The sequence below is a fragment of the Oncorhynchus clarkii genome, chromosome 33 (assembly GCF_045791955.1).
Source record: "Oncorhynchus clarkii lewisi isolate Uvic-CL-2024 chromosome 33, UVic_Ocla_1.0, whole genome shotgun sequence".
Taxonomy (NCBI): domain Eukaryota; kingdom Metazoa; phylum Chordata; class Actinopteri; order Salmoniformes; family Salmonidae; genus Oncorhynchus; species Oncorhynchus clarkii.
The window spans coordinates 26,888,845-26,908,206 of record NC_092179.1 but is presented as its reverse complement, the minus strand read 5'-3'; the positions used below and the strand labels follow the sequence as shown (position 1 = coordinate 26,908,206).

Genomic DNA, 19,362 nt, shown 5'->3' with positions numbered 1-19,362 from the left:
GGCTCCGAAAGCCTTTTGGAGTGGGTCTGTGGACTTTTCCATGTGAATATTAAAGTCACCAAAAATTAGAATATTATCTGCTATGACTACAAGGTCCGATAGGAATTCAGGGAACTCAGTGAGGAACGCTGTATATGGCCCAGGAGGCCTGTAAACAGTAGTTATAAAAAGTGATTGAGTAGGCTGCATAGATTTCATGACTAGAAGCTCAAATGATGAAAACTCAAATTTTATTTCGTAAATGTTAGCAACACCTCCGCCTTTGCAGGATGAGTGGGGTATATGGTCACTAGTGTAACCAGGAGGTGAGGCCTCACACAGTAAATTCATCAGGCTTAAGCCATGTTTCAATCAGGCCAGTCACATCAAGATTATGATCAGTTCATTGACTATAACTGCCTTGGAAGTGAGGGATCTAACATTAAGTAGCCCTATTTTGAGATGTGAGGTATCACGATCTCTTTCAATAATGGCAGGAATGGAGGAGGTCTTTATTCTAGTGAGATTGCTAAGGCGAACACCGCCATGTTTAGTTTTTCCCAACCTAGGTCGAGGCACAGACACGGTCTCAATGGGGATAGCTGAGCTGACTACACTGACTGTGCTAGTGGCAGACTCACATCCCAGAAAGCCCCTCAATCCCTAACAGGTACCATATACCCACACATGTATAAATTAGTAATGTACAGCAAACTTGTACACATTGTAAAATAGAAAATAGAAAACAGTATTCAGAACGTGACCTTCCCCTTGCATCACATTTTCATACTGTGGAGACCTGACGTTCAAGATCTCCCCCTATTTGCAAGCGGTCCAATCACAACACGCCTTATTGTCATCAGAGTTGAACCAACCAATAAGAATGCTTGAACATTAAATACACCTTTTTTTAGAGGCAAGTGGAAACATAACCAACCCTGTTACGTAGGCAAACCTGGACAAGGTGTTCGGGCTTCCCTGAGCAAATCATCAGTCACAGGGCCATCGGGGCAGCCCAGGAATGTGTACTGGACAAAAGATTGTTGATGAACCTCTGCTTGACTCTGACATGGGGCTGTCCATTGATGGTTCTGCAAATATAGATCAAAGTACAGGTAAAAAAAAAACATGTAGGATTTGCTGTAGTAGATGTGGAAAATGATATTGAGATTATACAGCCCCTACCAGAACATTTATGAGCACAACAAGCAGATTTATTAGCTCTGAAAACAGCTTGTGAACTGGGGGAAGGGAAGACACTTACTGTTTATTCAGACTCAGCATATGCTGTTGGGGATTGTTTGTCATGGTGTGGGGTTTTGGAGAACAAGAGGGTTTACTGACACCACAGGAACACCTATTAACTTCTTTGGGGTAGGGGGCAGTATTTTCACGTCCGGATGAAAAGCGTGCCCAGAGTAAACTGCCTGCTACTCAGGCCCAGATGCTAGGAAATGTATATTATTGGTAGATTTGGATAGAAAACACTCTTTCAGTTTCTAAAACTGTTTGAATGATGTCTGTTAGCATAACAAAACTCATATGGCAGGCAAAAACCTGAGGAATAATCCACCAGGAAGTGGGAAATCTGAAGTTTGTTGTTTTTCAAGTCTTAGCCTATCGAATATACAGTGTCTGTGGGGTCATATTGCACTTCCTAAGGCTTCCACTAGATGTCAACAGTGTTTAGAACCTTGTTTGATGCTTCTACTATAAAGGAGGGGGTAATGGGAGCTGAATGAGTCAGTGGTCTGCCATAGTGCCATGAGCTGGTGACGCGCTTTCAAGTGAAAGTTAGCTTGCGTTCCATTGCAATTCTACAGACAAAGGAATTCTCCGGTTGGAACATTATTATGAGATGTATGATAAAAACATCCTAAATATTGATTCTATACATCTTCTAACATGTTTCTACAAACTGTAATATGACTTTTCTTCTGAACTTTCGCCTGGACCTGCCTGCGTGTCGTGAGTTTGGATTTGTGAACTGAACGCCCTAACAAAAGGAGTTATTTGGACATAAATGATGGACTTTATCGAACAAATCAAACATTTATTGTGGAGCTGAGATTCCTGGGAGTGCATTCTGATGAAGATCATCAAAGGGAAGTGAATATTTATAACTCTATTTCTGACTTCTGTTGACTCCAACATGGCGGATATCTGCATGGCTCTTGATTTGTTGTCTGAGCGCTGTACTCAGATTATTGTATGGTTTGCTTTTTCCGTCAAGTTTAAAAAAAATCTGACACAGCGGTTGCGTTAAAGGAGGAGTATATCTCTAATTATGTGCATAACACTTGTATCTCAAATTAAAGTTTATGATGACTATTTCTGTAAATTGACGTGGCTCTCTGAAAAATCACCGGATGTTTTGGAAGCAATATATAGTGTCGCACCAATTTATCTCTATTTCTGCTTTTTGTGACTCCTGTCTTTGGCTGGAAAAATGGCTGTGTTTTTTTTGTGAGTGGGTGCAGACCTAACATAATCGCATGGTATGCTTTTGTGGTAAAGCCTTTTTGAAATCGGACACTGTGGTGGGATTAACAACACGTTTATCTTTAAAATGGTGTATAATACATGTATGTTTGAGGAATTTTAATTATGAGATTTCTGTTGTTTGAATTTGGCGCCCTGCACTATGACTGGATGTTGGTCAGGTGGGACGTTTGCGTCCCACGCACCCTAGAGAGTTTACGAATAGGACATACGTTGAACAGTTGATTGAAGCAATGCGAAAACCTAACAAATTGCCTATTGTTAAGGTAGAGGCACACCCAGGTAGGAGTGATTATGCTAGTATTGGTAACAGCATAGCTGATGAGGTGGCCAAATTGGCTGCTTCCCGTTGTCACACACATGCATTCTATTTGTGTCATCTGAAACTAATGATCTTGAGAAACAGCAGCAGGCTGATATTCTCAATCACCAAGTGTGGAGGGAGAGATGGTGTGCTCTTTGTCCTAGGTCTGGCTTATGGCTGCATCTTTTGTCTGACATGCCCTGTTTACCATCAACCATGATCTCTACTATTTGCCGATTGGCTCATGGAGTGAGCCATTCGTCAAGGGGGGATATGAAGGAGGAGAAGATTTCGGCCCAATGGTTTTGCCCGGATTTGAATCAGCATGTAAAACAGTTAATTTACCGTTGCACGACATGTTTGTTATATAACAGACAAGGGAACTCCACTACAACCAGGGAAGTTTCCCACTCCAAAAGGACCTTTTGTCCACCTTGCTATGAATTTCACAGACATGGTAGAGTGAAAAGAAAGAAAGAGATACTGCCTGGTGATAATTGACAGGTTCACCAGGTGGGTGGAAACATTTCTCACTACCAATTGTGTTGCGCGAACAGTTGCAAAATTGCTAGTCAGGGAAATCATACCCAGGTTTGGAGTGCTTGAGGTTTTGTCTGCAGACAATGGCACCCATCTCATAGGAGATGTGGTTGCCCAAGTGGCCAAAATGATGGGTGTTGACCAGAAGTTTGTGTCCATCTATCAACCGCGGAGTAACAGGAGTTACTGAGAGGGCTAATCAGACCCTGAAAGGCTCCCTTGCCAAACTATGCCATTCCACAGGAATTGTCCTCATGAAAATGCGCAGCAGCCTTAACAAAGGTATTGGGTGTACACCTTATGAAATGTTAACAAGACGACCAATGAACACCCCAGGGGTGAGACCTATGACTGACCGACAGACATAACTGAGGCACAGTGTGATCACATTGAGTACATGAAAGAACTAACTTCTATTGTCAGTTTTCTCCACTCTCACACTAGGAAAGCAGCAGAACCAATCCCAGGTAAAGGATCCAGATGCTCTGACCATCTGCGTAGGAGACTGGGTGGAACTACGAGTCCATAAAAAAAAATGGAACCAGCCAAGATGGATGGGACCCTTCCAGGTGACCATGGCAACACCGACTTCAATCCGGGTAGCAGAGAGGTCCTGCTGGCTTCATCTCTCCCACTGCAAGCATCTCCCAAAGTGGAAGCCATGGATGAGCGACTGGACAGAAGCAGAGGGCCCAGACCAAAAGGCCGGAAAGAAAGATGAAAAAGAAGGCTCAGGCCAAAGTGCAGAAGAAAGAGACATCATTTCACATTCTCACTGAGGTTCTGTAACTAGGAGGCAGAGTCTACACTGGGTCTGGTGGTTTGTTTTCCTCATCCTCCTTTCCATGGGTCTCCTTGTTGGTGCAGCCACAGGTCCCCCTGGGTGATCTGAGGAAAACTACAAATGGATACAAATGGTGAGAAACATTGGAAATCAGAGTAAGAGGCCAGGAACCCAGGTTTTAGTGTTTAGAAAGCCTACATCAACCACTGAACTGTTCGGGAGTCAGGTTGAGCCTATGAGAAGGACAGAGTTTGAATGTGGGTTTTTATACTTTATGCAGAGAGGTAATGAGAAACAACCTACTAGGCGAAGGAAGACCACAGGACTGTCCTTTGGGAGAAGAACTGAGAGGTTAGCCGGGGAACATGGGACACATGTATGTTGGGGTGGTCACAAGAAGGGAGCAAACTTACCTAATGTGATAGAAGGAAGCAGGCAGATCCCTCTATGGCCTAGAACTCGCCTCGGGAGAGGTGAGTCAGTCTTCACGGAAAGAACTACCCACTCTGTAAGGTGTAATTATCCCAGCAGGCACCCGTGGATAGAATTGGTAGGAAATGGAGGCTTGAGCATCAATCCCATACTGACCTCCCTAAGCCCGAAATCAACCCCCTGCTCTGTGTCTTTGTTCCAGGGTGTGTTGAGGGGTGCTGTCTGTCCTCCCAGGCCATAGTGCACCAGCAGATAGGGTCAAAGTAGTGGAATGGGGCAGTGTGTTTTTAATGAGTGTAGGAGGTGGTGTCTAGGGCTATATTTCACTTTCTTAGAAGAAGAGGACTACTGAAGGTAATAATATTTTTTAAATAACAACGCACCGTGCAATGATTTCCAAGATTTTACTGAGTTACAGTTCATAAAAGGAAATCAGTCAATTGAAATAAATAAATTAGGCCCTAATCTATGGATTTCACATGACTGGGGATACAGACATGCATCTGTTGGTCACAGATACTTTTTTTTTTATAGCCATGGGTGTGGATCAGAGAACCAATCTGTTGTGACCACAATTTGCCTCATGCAGCGCAACACATCTCATTCGCATCGAGTTGATCAGGATGTTGATTGTGGCCTGTGGAATGTTGTCCAACTCCTCTTCAATGGCTGTGTGAAGTTCAGCTTCCAGGAATTGTATACTGATCCTTATGACATGGGGCCGTGCAGTGTGATGCTGTGATGATTGTGATGATGAGGTGATGGCAGCAGATGAATGGCATGGTAATACACTGGTGGAAAACCTACCCAATTGACATACTTGAGTAAAAGTAAAGATACCTTAATAGAAAATGACTCAAGTTAGAGTGAGTCACCCAGTAAAATACTACTTGAGTAAAAGTTTTTAAAAGTATTTGGTTTTAAATATACTTAAGAATCAAAAGTAAATGTAATTGCTAAAATATACTTAATTATCAAAAGTAAAAGTACAAATTATTTCAAATTCCTTATAATAAGCATACCAGATGGCAGTAGTGTTAGTGTTATTTTTATTTCCTGGAAAGCCAGGGGCACACTCCAACACTCAGACATCATTTACAAATTAAGTGTGTTTAGTAAGTCCGCCAGATCAGAGCAGTAGGGATGACTAGGGAGGTTCTCTTGATAAGTGTGTGAATTGGACCCCTTTCCTGTCCTGCTAAGCATTCAAAATGTTACGAGTACTTTTGGGAGTCAGGGAAAATGTATGGAGTAAAAAGTACATTTCTTTAGAAATGTAGTTAAGTAAAAATATAAATAGTAAAGTACAGATACCCCCCCAAAACTACTTAAGTAATACTTGAAAGTATTTTTACTTAAGTACTTTACACCAGTGCGACAATGGGCCTCAGGATCTCGTCACGGTACCTCTGTGCATCAAAATTGCAATCGATAAAATGCCATTGCTTAATAAGCTTAAGCCTGTCCATACCTTAACCCCACCTTCACCATGGTGCACTTTGTTAACAACATCCACAAACCCCTCACCCACACGACGCCATACACATGGTCTGCAGTTGTGAGGCCGGTTGGACATACTGACAAATTCTCTAAAACGATGTTGGAGGCGACTTATGGTAGAGAAATTAACTTTCAATTATCTGGCAACATCTCTGGTGGACATTCCCGCAGTCAGCATGCCAATTGCACACTCCCTCAAAACTTGAGACATTTGTGGCATGTTTTGTGTGACAAAACAGCACATTTTAGAGTGGCCTTTTATTTTCCCCAGCACAAGGTGCACTAGTGTATTGATCATGTTGTTTAATCAGCTTATTGATATGCTATACCTGTCGGGTGGATGGATTATCTTGGCAAAGGAGAAACCCCTCCTCTGTTTTGAGTTTTAAACAAATGTGTGCACAAAATTTGAGAAACATTTTGTGCTTATGGAACATTTCTGGGATCTTTTATTTCAGCTCATGAAACATGGGACCAACACTTTGCATGTTGCATATATATTTGTATCCGAATAGATAGACCGTGACTGGCCTCACACTCCAGTACAATAGGTGGCGGTGTATAGAGCTAGAAGTTGGATGCGATCCGTCAACCAAATCCTGAAGAAGATGACGAAGAAAAAGAAGAAGCAGCTGTTTATCCTCAGTCAGCACGGTTCATATTTACCTCAATAGTCAGCACAAGATTTACGTGGTTTTCAGCTTGAAATGGCAATGAGTCAGTTTCCCTTCTGCGTAATAGCCTAGAAACGCTAAAGATTCGGTGTTGCACGTCTGGACCAAAGGCTCCGGTTGTTTTCGTCGCTGTTCTGGTGCTTTACGGTGCAGAAGGATATGGTTTTCTCATCGTCCCAGCAAGTGGTGGTCGCATTTACGGCGGTGTTGTTTGCGTTTGTGGTGTTCCCTAGAATGTTCGGCGTAGGATCCGGAGCGAAGGAAACAAGAGGTTTTGATGCACGCTACAACAGAAAAGGTAGCATGAATTTTAAAATAGTTTTTGAATTGGCAATGGGACTGCACCGTCATATTGTGTAGGCCTAGCCTAAGCAATGTTTTGCTCCTGCCATGGTATATTTGTTTAGTAGCCTATCGTTTTACTATGTTCAAAATTGTCAAACGTATTTAAAACAAGATATGTGTATTTGCAAAAGTGTGCAATATCGTAGCTTCTTAATGCTTTCGCAATAAGACAAATGTCATGAATAGGCCTGTTCATCATCATAATCATCACCATCGTCTTCTAATTCTCTCATATTATTTCTCAGCGGGTCCGGGACCAGGACCGGGTGCAGTGAGAGGGCAGCCGGTCAACAAGAACACTGCTGGCTCCATGAGCAAAGCACAGACCCTGGAGAACATGCAGCAGATGAAGGTGATGATGGAGCAGGAGATGAAGGGTGACAAATACAAAATCAACAGCAACAAGGGATACGTGTTCACGCTGATGCCGCTCTACGCCATCGGAGTCGGCCTCTTTGCAGCGTACAAATTTCTGAAGGTATAGGCTGGAGCAGGAATTCCACCACTGAAAAATGTTGTAGCAGTGATGATTGTGATGGGGCTGCTTGGGGATATCTAAACAGGCATGCGTGCAAACGCCTACACAGACAGAGAGAGAGAGAGAGCTGGATTGGAGTAGATTGCTAATCAGAGCAAACGTGATTGTGGTGAACTATGGTAATACTGTCAGTCTGAGTCTGAGTGGACTAAACACACATACGGCTCATACGGTCTTTTGATATCTCCCTTCTCTCTAAGATCAAGTCTGCAGATGACTCCCAAGCCCAAAAGAACAAGGATGCCAAAGGTCCCAAGAAGTCGGAGGAGACAGGTGTGTGCTGTGTCCATGTGGTGTGCCACAAGGGTCTGTTTGCATACCTTTGTTCATCTTACCCATCATGCAGATGCTTTTTTACATGGTTTTACATGGTGGCTTTCACTTTCCATAGAGAATCAGCTGTTTGTTTTACATGGTGGCTTTGTCTCTTTCCATAGAGAATCAGCTTACAGAGCTGGAGCAGCGGCTAGCGCAAACAGAGAAGATGCTCAACTCCATTCTGACCCAACTGGACCCATTGACAAGTTGGTAAGTAAGCCAACTGACCCATAAACCACGGAGCTCCGGTTTGTCTTCCGTTTGTGTGTAATATTGCTCTGTAAATAACACCCCATGTAATTAAATACATGTCTGTCGTGATTAAGACCAGTTTATCCTGACCAGGTAGTAATAGCAGTTATTAGGGGACGTTGCATGGTCTTGATAAACTGTTGACACTATTGACCCTGCTGAATCTAAGAGCGTTTATGGTAATGGGACTCTGGGGTGTGTTGACCAGGCACCAAATGGGAGATAGTGTCTTACCGACGCACATTTCTGTATCAACTGGGTGTTGGGTGAAGTGGCCCCTAGGGCCTAGACGTCGATTTTTGAGTCTGTTTCGCATTTCCCCGACTAATGGTTAAGGTTAGGATTGGGGAAGCTGATCCTAGATCTGTACCTAGAGAAACTTCACCCTGGAGCTATGAACTGAACCTACGAAGGGCAACCGGTCAGGGACTGCGTTTCCCAGAGTTCTGTCCTCAGTGACCCCGCTCTCTCCTGGCCATTTCGCTCCTCTCCAGTGTCAAGTCTGTGGCCCAGGAACAGAAGAACGAGATCATGTCCCAACTCCAGTCCATCCGCCACCTGATGAAGAAGAGAGGCATGGACTGTCCACCCCTTAACATTGAAGGTATGTGGCCCCACCTCCTGCTGGGACATGTTCATTAGGCACCAAATGGAAGAATATAGACAAATAGGGACTACTTTGGGTTTCATTTATCAAAGGTTTGTAAAAAAGAACACAAAAAAAAGACAAAAATAAAAGACTAAACCTTACGTTCTACAAGTTTTCCCGCTATGGTTGGTATTTACATATTTGACCTCGACAGGAAAGTGTGTGTATCTCCACACACATCTCAGACTCTGCCTCCACACAACTTCTTGTGGTTGAAGAATTGTATTGCAAGCAAATATTGTAATTTTGTGGAAGCTGCGTTGCTTGGTGACACCGGAATTACTGTAATTACTAACAATGCTGATAAACACAAAGCGGATTTTCCGTTGGTAAGGAGATCACTGGGCTTGTATGTTTATTATGCAATTCAATCATATTGCAGGACATCTGTCCTTTTCTGACATGAATGGTTTATTCCTGCTACTATACAACAAATATTTACCATTCAGTAGGTCAAGCTTCCTGACAGGAAATAGACCAGCAGCCTAGACTATTTCAAGTATTTAACAGTAGGCTATGGAGTATTACCGTGCAGGAGTGTGACCTCATAACATATTTCATCTCTGAGCCTATACCAAGGCAGGAGATATTGATGAACAAAATATTGAACAACAGTTGGTATTTTGTGTTGAAGCAGTGTGGGCTGTAGCACTTAGTTTAACATTTCTCAAATAGACAGTCAATCTTGCGGAAATCGCGGCCAGAGTTTGGGTCTCGCCTGTTTAGTTTGAAAAAGTCACTGTAAAAAGATTAAAACATTTTGCCAACACCTCCACAGTTTGTTGCGTATGCAAATTCTAGGATCTCCACGTGCCCAGAATTTAGTTTGAAATTCAGCACAATTGATAAATGAGGCCCCTGGATAAAAGTAAACTATTTTGTTTTCCGTTGCAACAAAAAAATACAAATTTTAAATGTTTTCTGTCGTGTTCCCTATTTCATATCACTCTGGTTTTCTTGGTATGGTATCTAAAAATGGGCCAGGTTGGAGCACCGCTCTCTCCTAAATGGTTTGGCATTCAGCTCCAAAAAGTAACTTTCTGACTCTTTTTTTAAAAATATATTTTTATTTTACAGTGAACAAACGTGTATAGAAAGTTTTTTGGGGGGTGCAAAATTAAATTAACTTTATTTGTCTTGGGGGAAATGAGTTGGGCAGCAAGAGTCACACACCCCATCATACATGAGCAGTATTGACATCATGACTCAAACACACCCATCCTGAAATGGGGTGACTATGGCGTATGGTCGCAACATTTCCCTTTTCCGTCTTTCAGAGCCGCAGTGCGAGAGGAACCTGGATGACCTCATCGAGTCTCTGGCAGCCCACGGCGACACCTCGCCAGAGGTGGTTGCTCCTGCGGAAGACTATCAACGTGTTGTGGTGAAAGAGGAGGAGCCAGTCCACCGGCAGCACCACCCTGAATCCAAGGATGAGCACTCAGTGACCGACGCTGAGGAGGAGGACATGCCCTCCTTGGAGGATTCTTGTGAGACAAACATTGAGGACATAGGCCTAGCCCAGAACATTCTAGAAGAAATGCCTACAACTGGGCTCAGACGACGCAACAGGCTGGAATGAACAGAAAAAAGGGGGTTGTTTTAAACTGTACATGAATAAAGCCATACATGTATTTTCTCATTCTTAATGGCACTACTGCAGTCTGTTCAGTAATGCTCTTGCTTTTGGCTCGCAGTTGAATAAGAATTTAGTCCAAGGTTGTGTGTGATGAAGGTGATTATTTTTCTTCTGTTCCATCCCTTAAAGCATAACAGATCCCTGGCTAGGCCAATGTGTAGGGTTAGGACTTACTCCTGACAAATAAAATCCCCAGAAGTCTAACTCCATATAACATTTGACTTAGGTCTGGAGGTTTTCCTTGTCAGGCCCCAAGTATGAGGCCTGAGTTTTCCATCCTTGAACCAAACGTTAGTTAGTATGTAAGGCACCTGTAAATGTGTTTTCATCACGTGACTGCTGCTTGGAAACCCTATACATCATTATATGCTGCCATCTTTTAGAAGTGGTCATTTCAGCCCTAACTATCAAGACCTCAGTGTGTTATGCAATCTTACAACTGCCATCCGTATGTCATAGAATAGTCTAAATAATAAAAAATGTCAAACATAGTTAACTATAAATAGCTACATTTAGTTTTTCTACTACGTACTCGAGTCTACAAGATACAAGTGCAAGCTTGTGACGTTTGGCTTGTGGTAAGATTTGCTTGTTTTCAGACATCTTATGCATGTGTTTTTCTCTGCAACTGATCTTGAATGTCCTGGTGGATAAAACTGCATGAGTTCTCTTACTAGAGGGAGATGCAGGACAATCATGAATGTGTTGATGACATAGTCTAAATCATGCCTCTCCAACCCTGTTCCTGGAGAGCTACTGTTCAGTGGGTTTCTCTATAACCCTGTTCCTGGAGAGCTACTGTCCACTGGGTTTCTCTATAACCCTGTTCCTGGAGAGCTACTGTCCACTGGGTTTCTCTATTACCCTGTTCCTGGAGAGCTACTGTCCACTGGGTTTCTCTATAACCCCGTTCCTGGAGAGCTACTGTCCACTGGGTTTCTCTATAACCCTGTTCCTGGAGAGCTACTGTCCACTGGGTTTCTCTATAACCCTGTTCCTGGAGAGTTACAGTCCAGTGGGTTTCTCTATAACCCTGTTCCTGGAGAGCTACTGTCCACTGGGTTTCTCTATAACCCTGTTCCTGGAGAGCTACTGTCCACTGGGTTTCTCTATAATCCTGTTCCTGGAGAGCTACTGTCCACTGGGTTTCTCTCCAACCCTAATCTAGCACACGTGTTCCTAATAATTAGCTGGTTGATAAGGGGAATCCAGTTAGTTATAAGGGGTTTGTGGGAACCTACAGGAGGGTAGCTCTTCAGGAGCAGAGTTGGAGAGCCCTGGTCTGAATTAATTTGTGTTTGTCTAGTTATGTAGTTCAGATTAAGCACGATATGTGTATTTAGCCAACACAAACATGCATTCTGCTCTGTTTTATATTTGTTTCCTTTTTAATTATTTTATGTGATCTATCGTTGACTGTAGTTAACACAGAAGTTAGCCTCTGGTTAGAACCAACCCAGTGAAACTACAGGATAGAACAGAAATCAAATTATCTCATTGGTTTTGTCTTAAATTGCACCCTACCTATTCCCTATATAGTAGGCCTCTGGTCAAAAGTAGGGAATATGGTGACATGATCTGTGTAGTAATACTGTACCAGCAATCAAATCATCACGTTTGTGTAGAAATGCTGCACCACAAGACTTTTCAAAACACTGACAAATATCTTGTCTTGTGATAACTATAGCTTTGGAGCAAATGTTGAGCGAACACACAATTCATACATCTGGAAACTATAGAAACACTGCGATGTTTGTCTCCTGTTTGAGAGGTCATTTGTTCGGCTAACTCTATTTATTTTGCGTAGCTGTGCTCTTGGGCATAACTGAGGAATGTTGAAAGATGGGAGACAATGTTCCACTCCTTACTAGAAAATAAAGGTGCTATGTGGCAACCCTTTTTGTGTGAATATTTACTCCATTTCATGAATCTATTTGATGGATTGATTGGATTTCAAATCAAATTTTATTTGTCACATGCACATGGTTAGCAGATGTTAATGCGAGTGTAGCGACATGCTTGTGCTTCTAGTTCCGACAATGCAGTAATAACCAACGAGTAATCTAACCTAACAATTCCACAACTACTACCTTATACACACAAGTGTAAAGAGATAAAGAATATGTACATAAAGATATATGAATGAGTGATGGTACAGAACGGCATAGGCAAGATGCAGTAGATGGTATCGAGTACAGTATATGCATATGAGATGAGTAATGTAGGGTATGTAAACATAAAAGTGGCATAGTTTAAAGTGGCTAGTGATACATATATTACATACAGATGGCCAGATGTAGTAGATGATATTGAGTACAGTATATACATATACATATGAGATGAGTAATGTAGTGTATGAAAACATTATATTAAGTAGCATTGTTTAAAGTGGCTAGTGATACATTTTTACATCAATTTCCATCATTTTCCATTATTAAAGTGGCTGGAGTTGAGTCAGTATGTTGGCAGCAGCCCCTCAATGTTAATGGTGGCTGTTTAACAGTCTGATGGCCTTGAGATAGAAGCTGTTTTTCAGTCTCTCGGTCCCTGCTTTGATGCACCTGTACTGACCTCGCCTTCTGGATGATAGCGGGGTGAACAGGCAGTGGTTCGGGTGGTTGTTGTCCTTGATCTTTATGGCCTTCCTGTGACATTGGGTGGTGTAGGTGTCCTGGAGGGCAGGTAGTTTGCACCCAGTGATGCGTTGTGCAGACCTCACTACCCTCTGGAGAGCCTTGCGGTTGTGGGCGGAGCAGTTTCCGTACCAGGCGGTGGGTGATACAGCCCGACAGGATGCTCTCGATTGTGCATCTGTAGAAGTTTGTGAGTGCTTTTGGTGACAAGCCAAATTTCTTCAACCTCCTGAGGTTGTAGAGGTGCTGCTGCGCATTCTTCACAACGCTGTCTGTGTGGGTGGACCAATTCAGTTTGTCCGTTATGTGTTCGCCGAGGAACTTAAAACTTACCTCCCTCTCCACTACTGTCCCGTCGATGTGGATAGGGGGGTGCTCCCTCTGCTGTTTCCTGAAGTCCACAATCATCTCCTTTGTTTTGTTGACGTTGAGTGTGAGGTTATTTTCCTGACACCACACTCCGAGCGACCTCACCTACTCCCTGTAGGCCGTCTCGTTGTTGTTTGTAATCAAGCCTACTACTGTTGTGTCGTCTGCAAACTTGATGATTGAGTTGGAGGCAGGCATGGCCACGCAGTCGTGGGTGAACAGGGAGTACAGGAGAGGGCTCAGAACGCACCCTTGTGGGGCCCCAGTGTTGAGGATCAGTGGAGTGGAGATGTCACCACCTGGGGGCGGCCCGTCAGGAAGTCCAGTACCCAGTTGCACAGGGTGGGGTCGAGACCCAGGGTCTCGAGCTTGATGACGAGTTTGGAGGGTACTATGGTGTTAAATGCTGAGCTGAAGTCGATGAACAGCATTCTCACATAGGTATTCCTCTTGTCCAGATGGGTTAGGGCGGTGTGCAGTGTGGTTGCGATTGCGTCGTCTGTGGACCTATTGGGGCGGTAAGCAAATTGGAGTGGGTCTAGGGTGTCAGGTAGTGTGGAGGTGATATGGTCCTTCACTAGTCTCTCAAAGCACTTCATGATGACGGAAGTGAGTGCTACGGGGCGGTAGTCGTTTAGCTCAGTTACCATAGCTTTCTTGGGAACAGGAACAATGGTGGCCCTCTTGAAGCATGTGGGAACAGCAGACTGGGATAAGGATTGATTGAATATGTCCGTAAACACACCAGCCAGCTGGTCTGCGCATGCTCTGAGGACGCGGCTGGGGATGCCGTCTGGGCCTGCAGCCTTGCGAGGGTTAACACGTTTAAATGATTTGCAGTATCATTCATACCTCAGGCTGACTTGTGGTTGAATGAGCTAAGCACAATAGAGCTTTAAGTAAAGCACCAACCCACAGCAGGCAGTGGATATCTACTGCTATAATTACGCTGAGAAAAGAGCAGTCAGACTGCTCTGTGTGTAATGTTCCTCTGTATACAGAAGATGGCGGTAGAGGAGCACAATACTTCAACGCAATTCCCCAGCAGAATCTTATTCAGACACTCAATACTTTTAGACCTGCTTCTATCTGAGCAAAATCAAAATGTCAGTTCAAATGTAAAACATCACAAATAGTCTGACCGTTGCCTTTCTATAACAGTATATGCCTCTAACCAGACACTGTTATCCAAAGCAACTTACACTATGTGTATGTGATTCCCTGCAGGAATTGAACCCACAACCTAATCCGGGATGTTGCTTCCTTCATGCTCTTACCAACTGAGCTGTATAGCAGTCAGAACCGCATTGCCTTGACTGAATGTCAGACAAACACTTCAAAAATAATTGACCAGATGTTTCAGCAAGAGGGAAGACATTTTTTAAGAAACGTTAAAATCCCTAAATAATATCCTGAAGCTATATTAGCTAGACATGTACTATATACTTGTAGCTTAACTGTGAAGGTTCACAGTCATTCACCACAAATTAATATGCCTCTTTTAATTAGCAGAACGCACCTCCGTTTCCATCTAATCAGGTCAAAATTTACCCCAGAGATTCAACCGACTTTCACTGCAATACCCGAGCTCGTCAATTAGTTAAATAAACTTAAATTACACTCCGTGGCAGCAAAGGGAGTCCTTTCACATGTAAGCAGTGCTATGATACCAGGGTCGTGTTCATCAGGCACCAAATGTTTATGTTCTGCGGTTCTGCTTGTTGTGGTCCTCTTTTCCACACCCACTAAACCCTGTTAAGGAAACTACAGGTTAATAGTGCAACTGACGTCATTTGAAATGTAGGGTTCAAATCACTTTCCAAACTTGAATAATGCATATGAATATGCTGTTTAGCCTAAGGCTGTGTTTACACAGCCACCCTAAGAACCCAAAACTGATTTTCATCCTATATCCAGTCTATTTTTCTGAAAGTCCACACTCAGATTTACATGTGACCCATATCAGATTTGCGTATTCACACTGATGTAGCCTCTGAACCAGCACGCCGATGCAATGTTCATTTTACATGTTGGGGTGGTTGTCATGGTAACAGAAGGTACTGTGCAAAAACAACACACAAAAGAACACTTCAGAGCAAAGACATCTGATCTGAGCTTCTAGACAGAGGTCGCATATGGAGGATGGGATTTGTATCAGGATTGGTGCTATAAATTCGGAAGTCAAAAGATCAGATTCCATGTGTTTTTGTTGTTGTTGCTGTTTACACATTAGGGAGAAGTTCAAATAGGTATCAGATATGCAAAATATCTGAATTGGGCTGCCTGTGTAAACTCAGCCTAATAGCGGCAGAAGATAAGCTATGTCACCAAACGGAAGCAAACTATACCAAAGCCCTTACTAATTTGGGTTGTGTCCAGAAGTTTATTGTGATGGTTCACTCAAACTGTCTTAGTATTTGTTTGTTTAATAGTCCACTGTTAATACGATCCCAAACAGTCTTGCATGTCAGTAGTCAAGTTTTCAAGATTTATTTTAATTTTATTTAACCTTTTTTTAACCAGGTAGGCTAGTTGAGAACAAGTTCTCATTTGCAACTGCGACCTGGCCAAGATAAAGCAAAGCAGTTTGACACATACAACAACACAGAGTTACACATGGAATGAACAAACATACAATCAATAATACAGTAGAAAAGTCTATATACAGCATGTGCAAATGAGGTAGGATAAGGGAGGTAAGGCAATAAATAGGCCATGGTGGTGAAGTAATTACAATATAGCAATTAAACACTGGAATGGTAGAATGTGCAGAAGATGAATGTGCAAGTAGAGATACTGGGGTGCAAAAGAGCAAGATAAATAAATAAATACAGTATGGGGATGAGGTAGATTGGATGGGCTATTTACAGATGGGCTATATACAGGTGCAGTGATCTGTGAGCTGCTCTGACAACTGGTGCTTAAAGCTAGTGAGGGGTGTAAGAGTCTCCACCTTTAGTGATATTTGCAGTATGTTCCAGTCATTGGCAGCAGAGAACTGGAAGGAGAGGTGGCCAAAGGAAGAATTGGCTTTGGGGGTGGCCAGTGAGATATACCTGCTGGAGCGCGTGCCACGGGTGGGTGCTGCTATGGAGCACTTTCAGTAGATACAGAGCACAAATTAGATGTTGATTCGTTTTGAGTCAACTATCTGTTTAGGTACAGTTGCTCCCATATTAATTGGAGGCATAGACAACAGACACCAATTGTTTAGCCTGACGATCAGTGGTCCTGTGGGTACACAACTTTTAATTGTTATTCCTTTGTCTGCCAATTTACACTAAACCTGTAGTCTAGGACCCCTGAGACTGAGTAAAGCCCTGCACGTTTCTCAAAGGGCTGGTTTCCCAGACACAGATTAAGCCTAGTCCTGGACTAACCAATTTTTCATGGAGATTCTCAATTGACCATGTTAGTCCAGGACAAGGCTTCATCTGTATCCTGGAAAGCAGCACATGGTGTTTGCTGTAGCTCTGTGTGGCCTAAAGACACCCATTGTCTGCCAGGGTCTTGTCTTGGACAAGTTTGCAATGTAGTCTTTCCTTGATTCTTTGTGTCCTCTCTCCACCTTTATCGTGGAGGACGAACAGAGAATTGTAGATGCTTGTTCATTGGGCATCTTAAATGTCAGCAAGCTAGTCTACTGGGAGAGAGGGAGAGCAGGGAGAGCTCATGATCTGGGATAAAATTAGGATAGGCCGAACAGGACGGCACAAAAAGTTCATGCTGAAATGAAGGCAAGGAGGTTGTGTGTTTGTGTGTGTGTTCAGGAACACTGCATCTCAGCCTTCACAAGGTCACTTTCTCATAGTTCTATGAAAGTGTTAGCTGATGTTTGAAAAGGCTTCATATTGGCAAGGCTTTGCCGATTCAGCAAGCTCTCAGGACTTTGTATAGAATGAATCTCTTCTTAACAGCCTTCTCTATCACAATTGTAACCAATTATCTTTCATTTTCATCCTCAGAGCCAAACTGGTCAAACTCTTTTGAACAAAATTCATTTTTTTGATTAGGCTAATATCCATGAAAACCTTTTAGTTTCCTGACTATAATAATGTCTTTGGTCAAATGGGAGTAGCTTACAGTGAACAAAACATACTAGTGGTCCTTATGCTGGACGTGAGCCATGTTACAATTCCCATCAAGTGTGTTAACCCTGTCGGCGCGATGTGAATGGTGTTTGCCTTTCAAGCCAGCGACCTTTCAAGCCAGCTTCCATACCCTGCAGTTTGCTATGCTGGTGTCAGAAGTGGGATGGGGGCTTTGAAGCCATCGGAAAGCACAGCCCGGATGTGTGAGGAGGCTGAGCAGTCGAAGCACGGGGAGGTGCCTTCCCTTTCAGAGGGGGCAGTGTAGCGATCCTCGCTATATATGAGCCATGTCACAATTCCCACCAAGTGGCTTAACCCTTTTGGCGCAATGAGTGTTTGCTTTTCACGCCAGCGACCCGGGTTCACTTCCCTGCCCCGCCATTCGCTACAATACTATGGCTCCTTGCTCTTGAAGCAAGTATCTTGTTGCCATAGCTCCTTGACAAATGTTAAATGTTATCTAAGTGCTGCTATTTGTTCTGTTTTTGTATCAGGCCTGATTTGACACATTCAGACTAGTGCCATTTGAATTTGTCTTAGTCGATTTGCCCCGAAAATATTCATTTGTCTGAACTGTGTAAAATAAGCTGTGAGTACCACACAATGGAAGGTCAAACATTAGCCATTAAGCTAAGCTAGTTGAAGAGTATTTTTAGGAAATGTCTCTACTCATACAAACCCCCTCCTAGTTTTATAAAAATGTAATCTTTCTGAAAGATTTTCATTATATTGTTTATATTATCTGCTTAAGTTCTAGTTGATTCAGATGAACTATATCCATGATATAGTTATTAGGCCTACTAGACAGAGAGGGTGGGTAGACTCTACCTATATCTGTGATATAGTTATTAGGCCTACTAGACAGAGAGGGTGGGTAGACTACCTATATCTGTGATATAGTTATTAGGCCTACTAGACAGAGAGGGTGGGTAGACTCTACCTATATCTGTGATATAGTTATTAGGCCTACTAGACAGAGAGGGTGGGTAGACTCTACCTATATCTGTGATATAGTTATTAGGCCTACTAGACAGAGAGGGTGGGTAGACTCTACCTATATCCGTGATATAGTTATTAGGCCTACTAGACAGAGAGGGTGGGTAGACTCTACCTATATCTGTGATATAGTTATTAGGCCTACTAGACAGAGAGGGTGGGTAGACCAGAGACATATATTTAAAGAGTTTGGACATTGTACTTTCTGCATCTAAATGTGCCTCTGGGGTGGCTTAAAATATGAAAAAATTATTGTGTAAAAATTGAACTTGCACTTGAACCCAAATGCATTCAAACCCAGGCTGCAAGAACCCTCCCTGGAGAAATGTCCATGCAGATCTACATGGTATGGGCAGCCTAGGAACCACCTTGGCTCTCTGAAACTTATTTTTTACCCTTCACTTCCCGATAAAGATCAGCTCTCTGGCAGTCTGGCTGTTCTATTTTTAGCAAAGAGCTGTGGGAGAGGGGGGAAATAGATAGGTGCTGCTGGTTGTTTGGTTCTTGTATTGGTCATGTGGAAGAATACCTCCCACTGGGCACACACTGGTTGAATCAACGTTGTTTCCATGTCATTTCAATTAAATTACATTGAACCAACATATGGATTAGACATTGAATTGGCATCTGTGCCCAGTGAGCTGATTATTGGGAAAGATCCTTTCAGTCCACATGTACTGAGGGCCATAATGTTGCATGATGAATGGCTCCCAATAGTACTAAACAAAACGCCATTGAAACAGACGGTTAAACTGCTCTGATCAGAGCCATCTCACAGATTGAGGCTCCATTTTGAGAAAAAGACTAGTTCTTTTTT

The 19,362-nt window shown here is 42.9% G+C and overlaps 1 protein-coding gene across 1 annotated transcript; it reads left to right on the top strand.

Moving 5' to 3' along the window:
- Positions 1 to 6,604: 6,604 nt before the first annotated feature.
- LOC139392727 (protein RIC-3) lies at positions 6,605 to 12,371 on the top strand. The gene is made up of 6 exons (XM_071140927.1): positions 6,605 to 7,013; positions 7,306 to 7,538; positions 7,799 to 7,871; positions 8,036 to 8,126; positions 8,663 to 8,772; positions 10,095 to 12,371. Exons 1-6 carry the CDS (start codon positions 6,875 to 6,877, stop codon positions 10,397 to 10,399), a joined length of 951 nt encoding a protein of 316 aa, XP_070997028.1. The 5' UTR covers positions 6,605 to 6,874; the 3' UTR covers positions 10,400 to 12,371.
- The last annotated feature ends 6,991 nt before the right edge of the window (positions 12,372 to 19,362 follow it).

Excerpts from the sequence above, each read along its gene's own strand:
- LOC139392727 (XM_071140927.1), top strand. The coding sequence starts at position 6,875 with ATGGTTTTCTCATCGTCCCAGCAAGTGGTGGTCGCATTTACGGCGGTG. Across the intron at positions 8,127-8,662 it reads CTGGACCCATTGACAAGTTG|TGTCAAGTCTGTGGCCCAGG; the intron begins GTAAGTAAGCCA and ends GCTCCTCTCCAG. Across the intron at positions 8,773-10,094 it reads TCCACCCCTTAACATTGAAG|AGCCGCAGTGCGAGAGGAAC; the intron begins GTATGTGGCCCC and ends TCCGTCTTTCAG.